The sequence below is a fragment of the Lissotriton vulgaris genome, chromosome 4_1 (genome assembly GCF_964263255.1).
Source record: "Lissotriton vulgaris chromosome 4_1, aLisVul1.2, whole genome shotgun sequence".
NCBI lineage: Eukaryota > Metazoa > Chordata > Amphibia > Caudata > Salamandridae > Lissotriton > Lissotriton vulgaris.
In genome coordinates, this window is record NC_141691.1 from 2,054,202,628 (window position 1) to 2,054,218,998 (window position 16,371).

At 45.0% G+C, this 16,371-nt stretch overlaps 1 protein-coding gene across 1 annotated transcript; it reads left to right on the forward strand.

Moving 5' to 3' along the window:
* The first annotated feature begins 15,466 nt into the window (after positions 1-15,466).
* LOC147724954 (large ribosomal subunit protein eL31) lies at positions 15,467-15,910 on the forward strand. The gene has a single exon (XM_086966447.1). The coding sequence runs from the start codon at positions 15,507-15,509 to the stop codon at positions 15,882-15,884; it is 378 nt and encodes a 125-aa protein (XP_086822573.1). The 5' UTR covers positions 15,467-15,506; the 3' UTR covers positions 15,885-15,910.
* Positions 15,911-16,371: the final 461 nt, after the last annotated feature.

The following is a 16,371-nucleotide window of genomic DNA, read 5'->3' on the forward strand; positions in this document are numbered from 1 at the left end:
TAAACTTACTACTATTTTGGTATTCACAGAATGCACTTACTACTTTCACAGAAGTTAGGATTTTGTCTTAAGTTTGTCTTAAGACAAACTTAAGACAGACTTAAGACAGACTTAAGACAGACTTAAGTTAGGATTTTGTCTTAAGTCTGTCTTAAGTCTGTCTTAAATTTGTCTTAAGTCTGTCTTAAGTCTTTCTTAAGTTTGTCTTAAGACAAACTTAACACAAAATCCTAACTTCTGTGAATACCAAAAGTAGTAAGTTCATTCTGTGAATGCCAAAAGTAGTAAGTGAATTCTGTGAATACCAAAATAGTAGTAAGTTTAGGATTGAGTCTTAAGTTCATTCTGTGAATCGGGCCCAATGAGTTGTTTGTTGTCAGCATGGGCGAGGATGTTGATGTGAAAGCGGATAATGTTGGCTAGAGGGAGCATGTATGTGTTGAAGAAGGTCAGGCTCAGAACTCCTCAGATAGAGTCGCAGGCATCCGAGGTGTACGCGGACAGGCTAGCTGACAAGGTCCTTCCAATCAGTAAGAAGCAGATCCACCAGAGTGTGTGCCCTTGTATTCTGATGTTGTGTAGACATTGGATGAAGATGGGGTGGGAGATCATGTCAACGCCACATAGAGTTTTAATAGGATGAGGGCTGCTGAGTTTCCTCTTTCCAGAGTCATGTAGATGTCATCCATGGAGGCAATGAGGGTAGTTTCCATGCTGTGGTTGAGTCTGAAACCAGACTGAGATCCATTGGAGGGTTCAGGAGATATACATTTTACAAGCAATAATACATCAAAGCAATTTCACTCAACTGCAAGCCAGCCTTGGCAAAGTTAACAAATTGGACACTTAGAAACTTTTGAAGGAAAACCTAGGAAAGCATCAATGCTGTTGGTTACAAGTACGAAGCAAACACAAGGAGATGATGGGCGGAGCACTGAAACTTTTCAGACACTCACCCCCAGTCACAGATCTGGGTTGAATCCAACTTCGTACTTTAGCTCACTTCGCCACCTCAGTTCAGACCCAGCTGTATGCAAATGAGGCTTGACTGAGGGGTCAATTTCTATAAGTTGCCTGGATGCTGTAGCAGAGTAGATTAAAAACTGTGTGGTGGTGACTTACTCTTGCGAGACACCACAGGTCAATTGCTTAGTTGTAGAATGAAAGGGTGGTACCTTAGTGACCTGCTGATGGTCAGATATAAGTGATGTAACCCATTTGATGGCTCGGGACCCTAACCCTAGTCCTGCTTTTTTTTTTTTTTTTTTTTAATTTTTGGGGAACCTTTGTTATTACTTCAAGCAAATACAAGCAAGGGCCTACAACCACCCCGGCCGGCCGCTAGTCAAGTCGTAAGTACAGCAAATCAATGTGGGGAAATATAGCAGCCCGGAAACCGGGGTCTAACAAGTGTCCAGGATATGACTTGTATTCAAGCGTACTGACCGAAATTCAGGATTCATGAAGGTTCATTTTACAATAAAGAAAAATCTAAGAATCAATGCCATTTGGTCATACATGGTCCTACAATAACAAGCATGAATCAGGAAATCCGCAAATAGTGCAAATACAATTGAAGTATTGGGGGTAAGGTACACGAGTCAGGATAAATGTGAACACAAACCCGTTCCGTAGCAAAGCTGCACCCCACCCCTCAAAACGAAACATACTGTAGGAAACATGAAAAACGACGACACCAAAAAGGAAGAAAGACAAAAGGGCCATAGAAACAAATAACGGACAAATTAACAAACCCCACCCCCCTACCCCCACCCTGCACCCCTGCAGAAGGCCATGGCCTACCCCCCCAGCAGCGTGCCTGTCGCCCTAAATAAGAGACCCGAAGTATAGAAAAAGAGGAGAAGGAAGAAAAGAAGAAAAAAGTGCGGAAGGGCCCTCGATCTTGCCACCCGCCCCCCCCCCCTCACCCCCGCGCCCAGTAAACATCCTTAAAGCAAGATCAGAATAGTCATGGAAAACAGTAATCACCGATAGCACCGTCAATAAAATCCCCGCCGAGTGTCCCCCAAATCACCATCAGCCATCAATAAGTCCACTGGATCCTAGACGGTATCACCCCTGGCCTTTTCTATCAGTAGTACCAACATACGTCCACTTATCAATCGGCATACAGAGCGGCGTGGAGGGTCCAAGTGATCCGGGTGGACCGGGCCGTGTTATTACTCCATGGGACTTCAGCAACTAAAACCCAGCTGAATATGTATGGCGGTAATCCGTCTGTGTCGGTATCGACCCCGAAAACATCCTCAAGTCCGAACACAGTCTCACCATCCAAGGAGAGAGAGTCACACCATCCGGCGAGCGCTGAGACGTCGCCGGGGCAGCCCAAGACATAGATCTGCGTTGTTTCCCCAGCCGCTGATTAGATATGTGCCCCGACGAGTCACTCACATGTACTAAAGATCTGTCCAAGGCGATCTCATGAGCCGGGTCTTCCAGCGTCTCCACGAACGTAGGCGTAGCTGGAGCACTCTTCACTGACATAGAGGCGGGCACGTCGGCACTTCCTTGAGATCGAACTGTGCCCGTGTGGAACGGCGGGACAACAATGGCGGCCATCCTTCTTCCCAGGTCCCGGGCGTTACGGATCAGGGTCGCATGCAGGGTCGTTAGAGCAGCCAATATATCTTTGGATGTGGGCTCTTTCTCGTGCCACCAGACCCCTGAACCCTCCCGCACGGCAGCTTTTCTATCCGGATGTGGTCTGCGTAAGAGGGTGCCAGCCGCCATCTTAGCTGATCCGGCCTCGTCCTTCTTCACCTCACCTCGGGACCGGGCCCCACACCAGGGCGCAACAGGATTCACAGCGAGGACCCAGAAAGTCAAGGCAGGCTTCCCAGAGAAGAGCCACCAAAGGGCTAAACAAAATCTCTGCCGCTCCCCGGGAGCCGCCCGCCGATTCCGGGGGAAGTCCTTAGTTATGCCCGGATACAACACTGGAAAGGGGGCCAAATATCATGCACTCCCTTCGATCCTGCTTTGCCACACATCCCCACGAGGCATTCCGCTAGATGGACTGGGTCGTCACTGTTGCCATCGGCCCATCAAACCTCCGGTGCCCTCCGGTCGACTCCTCACCTCCACCAATGGCCACTGTTGTCACAGTCGCGGCCGGCTGTTCTTCTCACTCGACACCCCGGTCCCAGCTCCGTGAGGGCCGCAAAACAGTCGGGGACATTTCTTCTGGTCTGCCGCACGTAGAAGCCTCAGGAGCAAACGGTCAGTGAAAGTTTTCCTTTGCCTACTTAAATATGGCGTTACGGCTCAGGATAGTTGCCAGGATGTATGCGCGGGGTGAGAGGGCTCACGGAGCCGAGTGTCTATGCGGCCATCTCGGTCGCTAGCTTGGCTCCTCCACCCCAGCCCTGCTTTTTAAAGGTTTTTTTGAGGTTGAATGATTTGGTCTCGGCTAGCGTACGCTGCGCTTGCGCAGTCTCGCTGGCGAGATTTTATGTTTCTTAGTAGTGAGGCTTTAACCTTCCTAAACGGCGGTCAGCCATTGGAGAAGAGGTTTGTTTGTCATTTAAGCCCCGTCTTTTTCGGATTGAGGGGTGTGTTTTTTCGCTTCTTTCTCTCCACTTCCCATTGACTGGAATGTAAACAACAACAAGTCAAAACACGCCCGTTGTTTACATTCCAGCCAATGGGAAGAGGAGAGAAAGAAAAACACGCCCGCCAGTCTGAAAAGAACGGGGCTTAGTTCCTTCCTGTTTATCTATTTCTAGCCTCTTCCTACCCTCTTTCGTATTCCACCTTATCCTCGTCGCCTCCTCTCCCCCTACCCCTCTTATTTTATTTTATTTATTTTTGCCATTTGCTAAGCGCACGATTACCCGTAGGCGTCTTGGCGCTAGATATACCCTTGATCATCCTGAAAGCTCACCGAGTGCTGACCAAATTATTGGTCAAACAACCACGTCTTAAGGCCCTTACGGAACAGTAGCAAAGAAGAGCACATCCTAATGTGCTGGGGTCTTCTCACCTCTCTCCTCCTCGGCTCTTCCCCTCCCGTCCCGTGCGCTGCCTGGCTGCCGCTGGGCTCTGTGTGTGTGACGTCGCTTCCTTCCAACATGGTGAGTGCAGGTCGCTGCTGATGGTAGAGCCGGCCATTTCCCTGTACCGTTAATACTCCGTGTAGCCCGTGCAGCAGAGGCATTGACGCTGGTGTGCGCTCAGCCAGGCATGGTCCAGGGTGGACTGTAAGGGTAGAGAGCGCCCACCTTTTCCGTGTGTGAGTGGAGCCACCGCAGAGCGAGGGCAAGGCGCCGGAGGAGGAGGAGGTCGGGGCTGCGGGAGGCAGGAGCCCAGCAACCGCAGCCCCGCCGCGCCCATGCATGAGCACTGCTCTGGTGAGAGAGAACCGCGCTGCCTAACCCGCCCCCATACTGTGCTGCCCACTTCCGCCCCCATACCGCGCTCACCCACATCACAGCTGGCCACACCCGGCCCTATCCCCACTGACAACACCCGCCCCCCCATCCCCACTGACCACACCCCCCATCCCCGCTGACCACACCCACCCCCATCCCCGCTGACCACAACCGCCCCCATCCCCGCAGACCACACCCGCCCCCCCATACCCGCTGACAACACCTGCTCACCCTGGACTGCTCATGTTGCAGTTGGGAGCTCCTAGGGGGGCACCTCAAACCGCCTTCCACTCCATGTCCTCTGTAGTGTTCAGAGCGAGAGCAAGGCGCTGGAGGAGTAGGAGGCCGAGCCTGCGGAGGCAGGAGCCCAGCAACCGCAGCCCCGCAGCGGCCATGCATGAGGGCAAAAAGACCAAGAACATGTTCCTGACCAGCGCCCTGGAGAACATCCTTGCAGACAAGGAGGTGAAGAAGGCGCACCACTCACAGCTACGGAAAGCCTGGCGAGGTGGCGCTAGGTAAGAGAAAGAGAGAGGGGCTGTGGGACTCCACTCATACCAGGAAGAAGATTGCAGTCCAGTACTGTAATCACTGGATGCTCCTTCAACGCTTCCTCTTGTCAGCACTACTCCCGGTGAACCCTCGACTCTGTCTTTCCTCTCCATCCTCTCCACACACACCCTACATGTGCCCTTGCTGACCTGTCACGTGTATAACCTTAACATTTCTATCCTGAAGGAGCCCCATCCGCTGTCACCAATTCTTCCACTCCACACTTTCGCTTCTCACCTGTATATGCCTTTTTATTTTGTTTTCGTTACAACGTGCCTGCCCACACCACCTGCCTGCCCCTCACCCGTCTTTTGTGTGCCACCCCCACAATTGGTTACTCAGTTACGTCTACTGTCACCTGTTACCACTCACCTGCTACTGTCGTCTCATCCCTAGCTGATTCTCGCCTGTCATGTGTGCACTCTCACCCATCATCTCTGTACCCTCACCCATGTCTCCTGTCTGTCCTTACCCATGTCAACTTTTTATTTTCACCACTAGCAACTATATGTGCAGTCCTCACTGTCGCCCACCTCTCCTGTCAGTGGAATCCTGCTCAGCACTCGATACTTCACACATCTCTATCTTGACCTAACTCACAACGTTTGTCAACCTCAAGCTACTTCCGGACTTACTACTTCCTCTGCCTCCTGTTCTTTCCCCCTGTTACCCAATAGCTAGTGCCATCTTTCCTACGTAATAGCCATACTCTGCAATATACCTACCACTGTTCTCATAACCACATGCCCTTTTGATGCGTCCCTTGCTATCCACACTGTGTTTTTCCCAACCGCAGTGAACCCAGCTGTGGCTCTTTTACCTCTTTATGCCTTTTGCATTTTCTTCCTCACCTGTGACACCAACCCTGGCCTTTTTAGGTTTCGCCTGGCTATCCGCTGCGCAGCAGCGTTCGCGCAGGCAAAAACTTTTGTTTACAAGTATGGGGCTTTGTTCCACCTCTCTGTTCCATTGGCTAGCTCCATAAATGGAGGCTAGCCATTGGAACAGAGATGCGCCACTCATTCCCTGAGCAGATTCGTGGGCGTTCCGGCGATTTTTACTCATCCCGCCCATTTTTGTGCGTCACTGCGGCGGTGGTTTTTTTTTCCCGGAGTTTTTTTCGTTGTCATTCCTCCAGGCCGACCGCCGCTGGAAGAAGTCCAGGTGAGTGCTCCCCTCCCCTCCCGCTGTCCGTGTGCCCATTCCTGCCCCCCCTCCCGCTGTCCGTGTGCCCGTTCCCACCCCCCCTCCCGCTGTCCGTGTGCCCGTTCCCGCCCCCCTCCTGCTGTCCGGCCCCACTTGTAAATGCTTGTTCCTTGTCGCTCTGAACACTTTTTGAGCCGGAGGCTATGTTGTCTCCTCCAAGCTTGTTGTCGCCTTTCTCCCCTGCATGGCTGCTGAGTTATTAATTTTTAATTGTACTCCGTAAATCACTATCTCCCCATGCCGTTCTCCCACCACCATCTCCTGCATGTCACTTATTGCATCTTCCTTTATCTCCCCGTGCTGTCCCCCCACCACAACCTCCCGCCCATCGGTGCGTGCCACTCATAACACCTCCCCCCGACCCTGCTTTAACTGTTTTCTTAGTAAGCGCTCGTTCTTTCCATTCAGCCCTTTGCCTTCCATGACGCGGCCCGTGTCACCTCTTTAAGCATACACAGAACACTGTGATATTATGGATATTAATGATTACAGTTTAAAAATAAATCAATTTTCTACATTGAGGACGTAAACACTTTTTTCTAAACTGTACGGACATATGCGGCGCATTCAGTAAGGAATTCAAATACTTCTTGTTTTCTTCGCACTTTGGTTCTGCACGGGGACAGAGTCACCATTCTAAGATGGCGGGTGGGTGCCGGCTACGAAGGTGGATGTGACGGGGCTTGAAAGCGGGCCTGCCCATAGTCCATCACGTGCGCTCCTTTCGGTGGCCCACTGCTGTCACCTTGCTGTGGCCGCATCACCATGGGCTTCCCAGCGGAGAGCGCAAAGTTCCGGACCTCCCCCAAGGTCATCGGGTTCTTCTTCGGGGTTCTGACAGTGTGAGGCATGCCTGGAGCACCCTCTGTGAGTATGACCCTTCTAGCTGGTGTAGGGTGTCTTCAGGACACATTACACTGCACCCCAATACACTATCTATCCCTGCACATCCAGCATTAGTCTGTGATACCTGTACCCACCCCAATGCCACCCTAGAAGAACTTCCACTGTGCGTAGTTGGTAGCATGTGCCCCCTACCTCGCCGTGCATCATGTACAGCCCCCTCCACAAGCCTGCCTACTGCCCCTAGAAGATACTACCTCGAGGTCCCTGAGGAAACACTACACTGCTTTGCAGTATCCCCTATGCTGCCCCCTACACGCACATACTATATGCACTGGTACCCTGGACACCGCCTACTGCCCCCTACTCCTCAATACTGCATTCACTGCACCCAGGATACTGCTTACAGACCCCCAGAAGACTGTGTTCCAGGGACCCCAAGGAACACTACATTGCAACACAGTACTCCCTCTGCTGCCTCCTACACACACATTACATGGACTGGTACCCTAGACACAGTCGACTGCCTCCCTACTCCTCGATGCTGCATGTACAGCACCCATGATACTGTCTCCTGCTCCCTAGAAGACCAAACTACCCCAGGAAACTAGATACTGCCCAAGAAAACAAACCCAAGGGACCCTCTAAGAAACAATGCACTGCACGTCAGTGCAGGCTACAAAAGGACTTGAGATCTGCTGTTGTCTGGGTTTCTGCTATTTTGAACGAACTGCTACCATTGATGATAAATCTGTTCTTCACCAAGGCTTTGGTGAGCAGCAATGCAGAACTTTGCTTCACAGGCAAAAAATAATAGAACGTCCATGCTACCATGCTATTGGCTTATCTTCCTTTTGATTAGAGCGCGAAACCATGTCTCTGGCTTACTTCACAAACTGCCTGAATACTCTTTGCATGCATCTAAATCAAGTAGATTGAACAGTCGCTGTCTGTGAGACATGATAACGGACTTTGCTGACAGCTGATATTGTCGTTATTTTCCCCGTGGTTGTTTTGGATTTAACTAGATTAACCACGAGAAGAATAGATTGCTAAGGAGTCCCGCATAAAAATAGTGACAAAACATCAACTGTATAACGTGTTTTAGACACCTGGCATATCAACTGACATGTCAGTGTAGATCACTGTTCTGAATCAGTAACTATAAGAACACCAAAGATCTGAACGACACTGTGCTTTTCCAAACAACACGAACTCCATGGGAGTCATTTTCTCTGGGTACTTTTTAACTGTGCTTATTTTCGTTGTGACTAGGAAGCGATGACATACCCCTGTTTTCTGCTTCTTTTTATTAGAGCTGTGCTTCCCTCGTGTCCTGAGCCGTTGCCAGGCGGGGTGGAGCTATTTGCTTCAACTATAAGGGTAAGATGAAGTATAAAATGCTACATGAGAATATTATATTCATGTATCTTCATGTTGACATAATACAGAACCAATGTGTGCACATACCTAAAAGTATTGGTTTATAGCCTAATGTGGATTAACCACATGCTGTTTGGTCTATATGTATGTGGTCATTTTACTTGTACTAGTCGGTGTCTTTTCTCTTTCATAGTGACATACAAAACTTCTGCGAATAAAGGACACACCTAGGAAATCAGGTGATCTTTTTTCATGTTGCAGCAATGCTAATATTGTGTCACTTTTTAAACCCTTCACTTCACTTTTTGCAGTAGCATTTTTGTTATACTCCGGTCCTGATGAAAGCAATGGACTCTACAGTCCTTTATATATTGCTGAAACATGTCGACCATTTTTTCATCCAGGTAGATATTTTGTAAATCTACTTATGCTGCTCTTTTAATATTGGTGGAGCGAGCATAGAACAGAATAAAGTTAGTCTTATTTCTGTTCCCTCACCCAATTTTATGTTTTTCTCAATCACTTATCACATTTCCTCACAGCACTGCAAATCAGTTACCCTCTTCTTTTCCATTGATGGGTAGTTTGTGACACTCTACCACCTTTGGCCACTACTAGGTTCTCAAGAGGTTATACCATCTGACCTTCCATCTGAACCAGTGGTGTACCAATTTTGTGGTTAACAGGAATGCCAAATGATGAAGGGCGGTTCCGAGTGGTGACTGATGGGTATCCTGCTAGTGATCGCTGATATCCACCAATGTTTCTCTAAAACTGTTAGATGAGTTGACACTGATCTTTGTTAGTTTAATGAACCGCACATAGACTTTTTAGACCCTTTGACACTTTTGTGTTTTTTGTATTCAGTTAGGGAACGTGTCTCTGTCTGGTCTATAAACTCCCTTAGGCCCTTCCTCCCCGTATTGTCTTTTCTTTTCTGGCAATAGGAAGTCACCAGGTTGAAAAGTGTTGACCAGTACAATGGCAAGCAAGGTACACCAAACAGCACTTTAAATTTAATACGTTGATCGACAGGAAGCCACTGTAATCTGTGTCTGGCCACTGACTAATCTGACCATTACATTTTGAATTCACTGCAGTTTATTTAGAGTTTTATGAGAATAAAGATACATGGAATTATACCCAAGTTTGCGGCGGGCGCTTGTTTTGTTAGGCACGGGGAGAGTGTGTGTGTGTGTGTGTGTGGCTCTGGGTGTGTGTGTGTGTGTGTGTGTGGCTCTGGGTGTGTGTGTGTGTGTGGGCGTGTGTGTGTGTGGCTCTGGGTGTGTGTGTGTGGCTCTGGGTGTGTGTGTGTGGCTGGCTCTGGGTCTGTGTGGCTGGCTCTGGGTGTGTGTGTGGCTCTGGGTGTGTGTGTGTGGTAGTAATTGCTGTTTGCTGAGCTCGTCCTTAGGGTACAATAGGTCTCACATTTGCGAGAGATTAAGCTTATGGCAATGTAAATGACAATGACATTTATTTATCTGTTTTCAAAACCAACACATAAGTACAAATTTTGTCATTTAGAATGCCAATAGCTCAAACTTTTTCAAAGGCGAAACCATTGCATTGTAAATGCTTGTTTAATCCTTTCGGGACTGTAGTGTTTGCTCTCTTTGCGCCCTTTGACACCCTATTGCTCTTACCCAGTGTAACCCCTTCTACTGTGTTTCCGTACACCTGGTGAACTTGCCATTAGCCCATCTGATGCCCGATTAATTAGACACCTCCACCGTTGTTGTTATCTGAGCCTATGCTTAGTGTACAACCTTCTCAGTCACACCACAGGAAGGGGCACTGTCTGTCGTTGTCCTTCCATGCTGTGTGTGTGGGGCTCTGTGTCTGTGTCTCTGTGTGTGTGGGTGTGTGTCCTGCTCATCATGTACCATAGCTTCTTCAATGTACTTATTTTACTTTCATGCTCAGTTTTTCTTTTTTCTGTTCTTTTCTTTTCCTTCTCCGGGTGTTGTAGAAACACAGAGTGAACGAGTTACCAATATGGACTGTGGGCAGGTGTTTTGCCTGTAGTTGAAAACATTCGTCCTAAATATGATTTAAATGTAATGAAAAAGGAAGACAATGATGATCCTTCCACCTCGTAATCAGATTTAGTTTCACTCTTCATGCAGGTTCACGTTTACACCCAGTGTTTATCAAAGCAGCAGTCGTTTCCAAGAGGGTGCCCATAGTGCAACAATCATAAATGAGTTGTATCTCTTTTCAAACTCTGATGTCATGAATATTAAAGTGGATCCTAGTGAGACATGTATGTAATGAACATATAATGTACCTTTCTGGCAGACTGTTTCTAGTTCAAAAGACATTCTTCTAAAGTCCCTGTATGGCAAACATCAAGTAAACCCGAAACTGAAGAAAAATTAGGAATACAGCTGCTATGCACATAATTAAGTAGGCAGTGCTAAGTAAACCACACTGTAAAGTGTAGTAGTGAGAATTCATTCCTTATAAAAACCTACAAAGAAAAGAGTCCATTGCTGCCCCAATGTGGGCGTATTCCACTACAGTAGAAAGGTATAGACAAAAGGTAAATGCTGTGATTATGTTATTTCACGTTGGGGAACAACTACTTTTAGTTTTAGTTCCAGGTGTTTTCTTATTTGATACATTAGGAGTTTCATTATCTAATCGCAAAGTTTAGAAAAACTAGGACCTCTCAACATATGTTCTAGCCAACATACATAAGACCAAATGAAACTAAGAGGCAGTACCACTGTGAGTATAAAAGCGGGATCGCAGAAAATATGTTTATTTATCTCAATAGATTTCTGATGCCTTATGTCACTTCACTATCCTCATATTTAAAACAATCAAATGATGGTATCAGGAGGTTGGAGGGTTTGCTAGTAGGTGTTCTTTGGGTACTGCTCACTTTGAATGTGTGTGTTTTATATACAGGCAAAGAACAACAGTATGGACTGAAAGCCCTCAGATAGTTTTGTCTGACAGATCAGTGACCTATATTGAGCATGTTTCTTAGCTGAATAAAATAGGGCTAAATATTTCACACCACAATGATTTTCTATGTATTGGGGAATACTTTTTAGGTTGTGCCTATTACACAGTACATGCATTGTCCGTTGCAAGACAAATTGTGGGCTTACCAAGCACATATTGGGTTTGAATCACACACACTGCTAACCATTGGTTGGCTCACCTGTCACTCTATTTTTTTTGCTTAAAATTCGGTGTGTGTGTGATATGGACAGGAAACCCACATCCCACAACCCACACCTGCAGTGTGTGTGACAGTGTGTATGAGAGACAGCAGTGTGAGAGACAGCATTGTGTGTAAGAAAGAAAGTAATGTGTGAGAAAGAGCACTGTGTGTGAGAGAGACAGCAGTGTGTGTGTTCTAGGGAGAGACAGCAGTGTGAGAGAGACAGCAGTGTGAGAGAGACAGCAGTGTGAGAGAGACAGCAGTGTGAGAGAGACAGCAGTGTGAGACCTTTTAGTTATGTTTTGGTTTTTGAAACATAAATAAAACGCATTGTTATTTGCAATGTCAATATCACAAACTCGCGTAAATACTCGACCTATTGCATTGGAAATACAATAGGTCTGGCATTTGCGAGAGATTAAGCTATTGCCATTGTAAATGACAATGCCAATTATTTATCTGTTTTCAAAACCAACACATAAATACAAAGTTTGTCATTTACAATGCCAATAGCTCTAACTTTTGCAAAGGCGATACCGTTGCATTGTACTCTACTACTCAGTTTATAGTACCCTACTCACACTATACTAATAACTATATCTACAATATACTACTCACTCGCCACACCTCAAATACTCTATACTACTCACTCAAATACTCTATAATACCCTAATCCTAATACTCTCTACTACTCTACTCACTAATAATTCTCTACTACACACTCTCTACTACTCAAAATAATTATACTACTAACTTTCTACACTATTAATACCTATTACTCTATAGTACTCACTACTCTACTACACACTATATAAAACTATCTACCACTCACTATTACTCACTCTACAACTCACTTTCTACTACTAACTCTCTAATACTCAGTTTATAATACCCTACTCAAACTATTCTAATAACTATATCTACAAAATACTACTCATTACTACTCACTAGAATACTCTGTATTATAACTATCTAATACTCTACTACACTTTATTAACTACTCACTCTACTACTACTGTAAGCTACTCATACTTTACTCAATCTCTACTACTCTCTAGTACTCTCAATTCACACTCTACTACTGACTCAACTAATCACACTCTAATATACCCTCTAACTACTCTCTACTACATACAAGTCACACTCCTCACAACTCACTATATTACACTATCCACAATATTATACTCACTCTCTACTACTCTCTACTACACTCTAATACTAAAAAGTACTAACTAACTACTGCTCTCTAATATATACTCTATTTTAAAATTCATTCGCTACTCACTCTACTAAATAGATATACTGCTCCATATACTATCTATAACTCACTACACTACATCTATTTCTATCTAGTACTTTTCATTACTCACTACTACTCTGTCTCTACTACTCGCTAACTCCCACACGCTCTCTACACACTATCTACTACTCACTCTATACTACTCTCCACTAATCTACAGTACTCACTAACTACTATTGCCTACAACTCACTCCTACTCTACTCTGTTATATTCTAGGTTTCATGTTATGTAACCTTCAGCTATATTCTATGTGGTGTAACTTTAACTAGACACCTGTTTACAGCTGTCACTCAGCTGTCTCTGTATTTATGATGTCACTGCATCTTGTCCATTGTGGAATGTTATGATTCAATGCTGGGGGCCAACGGATTGGGACAGATGTGACCTGCAGATGATGAGCTGTGTAGTCTTTCTACAGTTAAACTCAATTTGTTATTTAATCCTGTTTCCTGAGATTACTACAAATTTTGGCGGCAAGACCTACACAGCTGAACTCACGCATCAATTTCACCCATTTCAAGAATATTCTTCATTCTTCAAATTAAGAAGATTTATCATCTGTTTTCAACTGTCACATCTTCATCAACTATCACTGCTATCAATGATCTCAACTTATTTCCATGGACTACAGCATTGGATTACAGCACAATCAAAGAACATTTTATGACTACAGCATTGGATTACAGCACAATCAAAGAACATGTTGTGACAGCGCTACAATCTTAAGATAAGTCTTCTTCTATTTTTTTTCTTTTTCTTTCTAATTATCCTCTATTGTCAAGTTACTACCTACTCTTACTGACGGAGTTTATGAGGTCAACACATCTTCTAAACCGACACTAGTTAAGAGCAAGTATCCAAAAACGGCATATCTACACGTGATTATGGCTCTCTAATTCAGCGTGTGTGTTATGAAATTCAATCAATAAGACTACGGCTGTTGAGCTTTCCATATCATGTTTTGCTGTTTACGACTTGTTGTGTGCCTATTCTATATTTATTTTTCAGTACGGCACACGCATCAAATTAGTTTATTTTCAAACATAAACTTGCTTGATTGTCATTGTTGTTTCTCGCACATCAGCCACGAACTTTCAGCCTCGCGCATATCGTCCATGTTTATTTCACCAATTGAGAGCTGTCGTGAGTTTTGAATTCTCCTCTCTCGCACAAGCTCTCTATTTCTGCCAACCACAACGTTACTGCCTGTGTTGCCAACCACGTATTGTTTGGATTTCTGGACATTTTCCTGTGCTGTATCCATGCCAACCGCGTTGTTTGTCTTCCGCGTTGTGCACATCATTCAGCGCTGTGCCAACCACGTTGCTGTTCTTCCGCTAACCATGATGTCACAGTAGTCTTCAGCTCTGCGCTATTGTTGATGTTTTCTGTTCTGCAGTGCCACTGTTCTACAGTTCCACTGTACTTTTCAGCAAAGAAAGAATTGTTCTATTCACTTGGTTTTAATCACAATGTCACAATGACTATCTGAGAATCCTCTTGAAGCCTAACCACAGTATCTACATAAATTCAACACAATATAGGATTTGACATACATTCTTTTTGCTATAATTTTTTATTTATTTCTGGAAGTGGTTCTTATCTACGTGTTATTAATATCAACAATACTCCTATTCTAGACAATTGTTCTTTTTTGCAAAGTACAAGTACAAGGAATTTACACTCTACGGGGATCCACTCACCTTATTTTTTTTACTGTTGTGGTTTACTATTTTGTTTTTTTAATGACTCTAGAGTGCAGTGATTCGCACACTTCACGATTTCGCAGACTCCTGTGATTTGCAACTTCACGATTTCTGCTGATTACTATTTTCTCATCAAATTGCAACATTTTTAGTCTTCTCATACACTTATATATCCTGATTCAAGTGTAATGTTGTTGTCTTTTACTATTTCTTTATCTCATTGACCATCAATCTCCATTATGTCTAGTTTACAATCCATTAATGCTCATCCCTTCATTCTTAGATACCCCAGGAGATCCCCCTGTGAAGTGGGATATCTGGTTCGATGCCTTTGAGACATATCTTGGTGCCATTGGCGCTCTGAGATATCAGCCTGAAAGGAAGAAATGTCTTTTGTTACACTCCTTGGAATTTGAGGGGAGATCAATTTTCAAACATTTACCTGTTCTTCCTGGTAATGATGAACAAGTGGATGAATATCAAAGTACGGTTATGAAACTTAAACTTCGTTTCGATAAACAACCCAATTTAATTGTCCTCAGGCACAAATTCTTCAAGCGAAAACAATCAGATAGTGAGGATGCTGATGCTTATATCTCTGTTCTTAGGAAATTAGCTTCCGTCTGTCTTTTTGAGAATTTTACCGAATAGTTATTCGTGATCAATTTGTTGGTCACTGCAAAGATAAACAAATCAGACACAAGCTACTTTCTATGGACAACCCTTTACTTGATGAGACCATCAACGTGGCAAAGAGTATTGAGACATCGCACATCTCTCTTAAAGAACTTGAAGACAAACCAGTTGAAAGTGTTTATTTTGTTGGTCCACCAAAAAAGTCTAAAAGCAAATCCATGAGGACGTAACCCGGAAGTGTATGCCCACGTTGGTGTGTAGGCTGCCCCACAATCCCCTGCTCCTTCCTTTCCGTCATTGACTCTGCTTCGAAATGGCTCCTGCTAAGAAAGGGGGTGAGAAGAAGAAAGGCAGATCTGCCATCAATGAGGTGGTTACCAGGGAATACACCATCAATGTCCACAAACGAATCCATGGAGTTGGCTTCAAGCGGCGTGCACCCCGTGCTCTGAAAGCAATTCGTAAATTTGCAGTTAAGGAAATGGGAACTCCAGATGTGCGCATAGACACCAGGCTGAACAAAGCTGTTTGGGCTAAAGGAGTCAGGAATGTTCCATACCGCATGCGTGTGCGCCTATCCAGGAAACGCAATGAGGATGAAGATTCACCCAATAAGCTATACACATTGGTCACTTACGTACCAGTCACCACATTTAAAGGTCTCCAGACAGTTAACGTTGATGAAAACTGAAGTTATCCTGTGTTGAAAAAAAAAAATCCATGAGGAATAGTAACAACTACTATTCAAAGTTTAAGAATGATAATTCTGTACCCAGTAATTTTTGTTTGCGCTGTGGTAGTTTCAGTCATGGTAAGGGGACAAAATGTCCAGCTTTGAATGCTATGTATAACTACTGTAAAAAGGTTGGACACTTTGCCACTGTTGGCCTAATAAAAAATGTTCAAAAGAAAACTGTAGCCTGTGTATTAGAATCTGATGATGATTCAGAAGGAGATATTATTTCTGTTGTCGAGGTTCACTCTGACTCTGACATGTCTTCAATACCTCTTACTGGTGATCCTTCATCTTGTGTCGATCCGATTGTTGTAATACTTGTTGGTGAAAAGAAACTCAACTTATTAGTATATTCGGGTGCCATGATTACCATGATAACGCAAAAGCTTTTTCATGAAACATGGGGAGAGAGAGAACTGTTTCCTCCGGATAGATCACCGGT

Coding starts and splice junctions, on each gene's coding strand:
- LOC147724954 (XM_086966447.1), top strand. CDS start 15,507: ATGGCTCCTGCTAAGAAAGGGGGTGAGAAGAAGAAAGGCAGATCTGCC.